The 3,150-nt window shown below is 35.5% G+C and overlaps 1 protein-coding gene across 1 annotated transcript; it reads left to right on the plus strand.

Moving 5' to 3' along the window:
* Nucleotides 1–405: 405 nt before the first annotated feature.
* On the plus strand, nt 406–3,144 carry LOC119429771 (glutamate dehydrogenase, mitochondrial-like; the record flags this gene model as incomplete). Its single annotated transcript, XM_037697332.1, has 3 exons — nt 406–497; nt 1,363–1,425; nt 3,016–3,144. Coding segments are annotated over 3 exons (275 nt in total), but the record flags the coding sequence as incomplete, so codon positions are not given.
* Nucleotides 3,145–3,150: the final 6 nt, after the last annotated feature.

Consider the following 3,150-nt stretch of genomic DNA (forward strand, 5'->3'; position numbering starts at 1 on the left):
TGCCACGTATCATTTGTGAAAGTGTAGAAAATTATAGAAATAAATTAAAGTTGTAACGTTCCTGTGTGTTGGGCAACCACATGCCTTTCTCTGTATGTGGCTGCACTTTGTGTGCATTTCTTTTTACCTCTTGTCCCTCATTGATGGTTATTAAATTCAAAATTAATACATTTTTTTGATTCTTCAATGTAAAGGATTAATCTGTGTTGTTGTTTAGATAGAATTTATAAATAAGAGATTGTTAAAAAATTATTTTAACACTACTAACAAACATGCTTTTTGTCCTACAATGCGTTAGGATTTAGTCACACATCCTTGGAGCCACCATCTGGAGAAAACATCTGCATGTTTACCGAATGATTTCTAAATTTAACCTCTTCTTCTTTCAATTCTCTCCGTGTCCAGTGTCTGTGCAGGAGAGTTTGGAGAGGAAGTTTGGAAAGCAGGGCGGACCCATCCCCATCGTACCCACTGCTGACTTCCAGGCCAGAATTGCTGTGAGTAACGTTTATCGTCATAAACCAATAAATGTTTAATTAAAATTAAAACATCCTTTTTTTATGTACTCAATCTGCACCAGGAAACGATGCTTCCAGGAAACAGCCTTTCTTTATTTGAAATGAGTGTATTAATCTCAGACTACTGGAGATAAAATACACAAAGACTAAAATACTGTGATAATTAAAACAAACAATTCTTCTCATGGCACAAGATAAAAATATAAATAAATAATAAGAGAAAGAAAGCTACCAGTTTTAAATGTCCACTTTTGTGTACATTTAAAACTGTATTTTTGTATTTTAATATTTGCCTAATGTGGCTTTATGCTCTGTCATTAAAGTTGTGCTACATCTTAAACTTTGATACTGAAAATACTTTAAGCTTTATCAGAAATACATTTTTAAACATCCTGAATGGTAAAAGCATTTGATACAAAATCAATTCTCACAAAATCCTAACGGAACCAAAGGTTTGTTCATGTTTCCGTACAACCACGGGGCCGTAACTGCGTTTTGAACCAGATTGAATGATTTAATATAATCTACTCCAGGGGGTGCGGTAGATTAGTGGTCAGTGCTGCAGTCTCACACTCCTGAGGCTGCAGGCTCAAGCCCAGGTTGTGTAAGGAAGAGCAATTGGAGTAAAGCAATTGCAAATTTTTTTATTCGTGTTCGCTCACTGTGGCGACCTCTGCAGAAAGGATGAGACAAACGAAAAACACTCGGTGACCGTGCGGATAGTGTTTATTTTATTGATTTATAGTCTTAAGAAATGCTGACCACAGCTGTCATTTTGTATAAATCAGTGTTTTTCAGTTGCCTCTGTGAGGTAGGTTAATTAACATGTAATCTGTCTTTGCAGGGTGCCTCTGAGAAAGACATTGTTCACTCTGGGTTGGCCTACACAATGGAGAGATCTGCTCGGGTAAGTGATTATTTAAGACAACACCATACAGTGTTTAAAAACACAGATAATATAGGAGGGTGGCAGTTATTTATAAACTGGCAGGTTAATAGACTACTAAAAGAAATCAAGTCATAGTCGTATTTCAATTTTAAGATCTTGGCTCCATATAGACTCTGTGCTTCACTAAAAGATTCAAACTAGAGGAACGTTCAGTTTTTCAGTAAATAAACAAATATAAAAAAAATCTCCTTAGTAGGCCTGTCGCAATAAACAATAAATCAATTAGTCGCATGATAAATGAAAAATCTCAACCTCATTTTCATCTATCGGCTTTATCATTTTTTCTCTTCTTTTTTTCTCTATTCGCTAAAAGCAGCTAAGCTGAGAAGCTAAGCTGCGAGCTAAACTAACAGGCCGACCTCAGGGGAAAAAAAAACCTCCGTCTTGTCAAAGCTCCAAAATTCACGGTTGAAACTCGTGCCTTTGTGTAAAAAGTTGTTTTACTCTGTTAAAAGAAGTTGAGAACTTGTTTACTGATTTTTTTTTCTTTATTAAAAGCTTTTTGTGAACAGTGCTATGCTAAAGAGCTCAAACCACACCGAGCATCTGCCATTTTTAGAACCATAAACAAGGAAGGAGAGACAGCCCATGTAACGTCAAGGGGCCTCCCTCACATTTTTCTTAGCGACACGCTGCTCACTCCCTCACTATCGCATCCTTCTGTTCAAACTGTCTTGCACTGCCATCAGGTGGTCAAAAAAAGATACTACACGCAAAGTAAATTAACCAACATTTCTTCTTAAATTTGACAATAATTACTGTCAAACTTCAAACAATATTTATCGTTTATCACAATAATTTCTGAGACAATTAATCGCCCAGCAAAATTAGTTATTGTGACAGGCCTACTCCTTAGAGATGAGAAATTCTCAATAATGTTCAGAAGTAAAATAAGCTTTCACATGTAACGGAGCATCTTTTGACAAAAAAAATCCCCAGAAGAGGTTCATGAAGGGTTAAAAACAAAATGAGTTTCATGTTTTTATTTCTAATTATTAAGTCTTTAATGTCAATCTGTTGGCATTAACTCATTGTAGCTGCTGTCTGTCAGTCAAACCATCACGTACTGTTAATCTGAGGTTTTTAAAACTGCGCGGTAAATATAAACATTTTTATTCAGCATCACCAACACAACCCAAAGAGTTCGCTGCAGTAGTTGGTCTCACACTTTCATTTAGAAAATGTCCTAAAAATCTTTTTCCAGCTCTCATTCGTTGGTTAATTGGAGGAATATTTATAAATCTTCTAAAGGGCTTAGTGTGATTTTGAAATTGCAGTTAATTTATAGTTTTAAATTTTACATAATGCTTTTTTTTTTACATTTTACATTATAATGTGGTATTTTAACATTATTTTAAAGGTCTAAATAAATGAATTCAACAGAAAGTGTTTTTTTTTCTACAACTCCTAACTTATTTTCTTGTCCTGAAGGTTAATGTTTGTCTAAACTGCACAGCTAGTTAATGATATATTTAATTTTTAGTGTGTTTTTATAGCTTTATTGTTTCACACAAACCATTTATGATTCGGTAACATTTGCTTTCGCAGCAAATCATGCGCACTGCCAGCAAGTACAACTTGGGATTGGACCTGCGGACAGCCGCCTACGTGAACGCCATCGAGAAGGTCTTCAAAGTGTACAACGAAGCGGGGCTCACCTTCACATAAACGGCCCGTCATGAC

Source organism: Nematolebias whitei, unplaced genomic scaffold (assembly GCF_014905685.2).
Source record: "Nematolebias whitei isolate Nwh7 unplaced genomic scaffold, NemWhi1 Nwh_scaf_7313, whole genome shotgun sequence".
Taxonomy (NCBI): domain Eukaryota; kingdom Metazoa; phylum Chordata; class Actinopteri; order Cyprinodontiformes; family Rivulidae; genus Nematolebias; species Nematolebias whitei.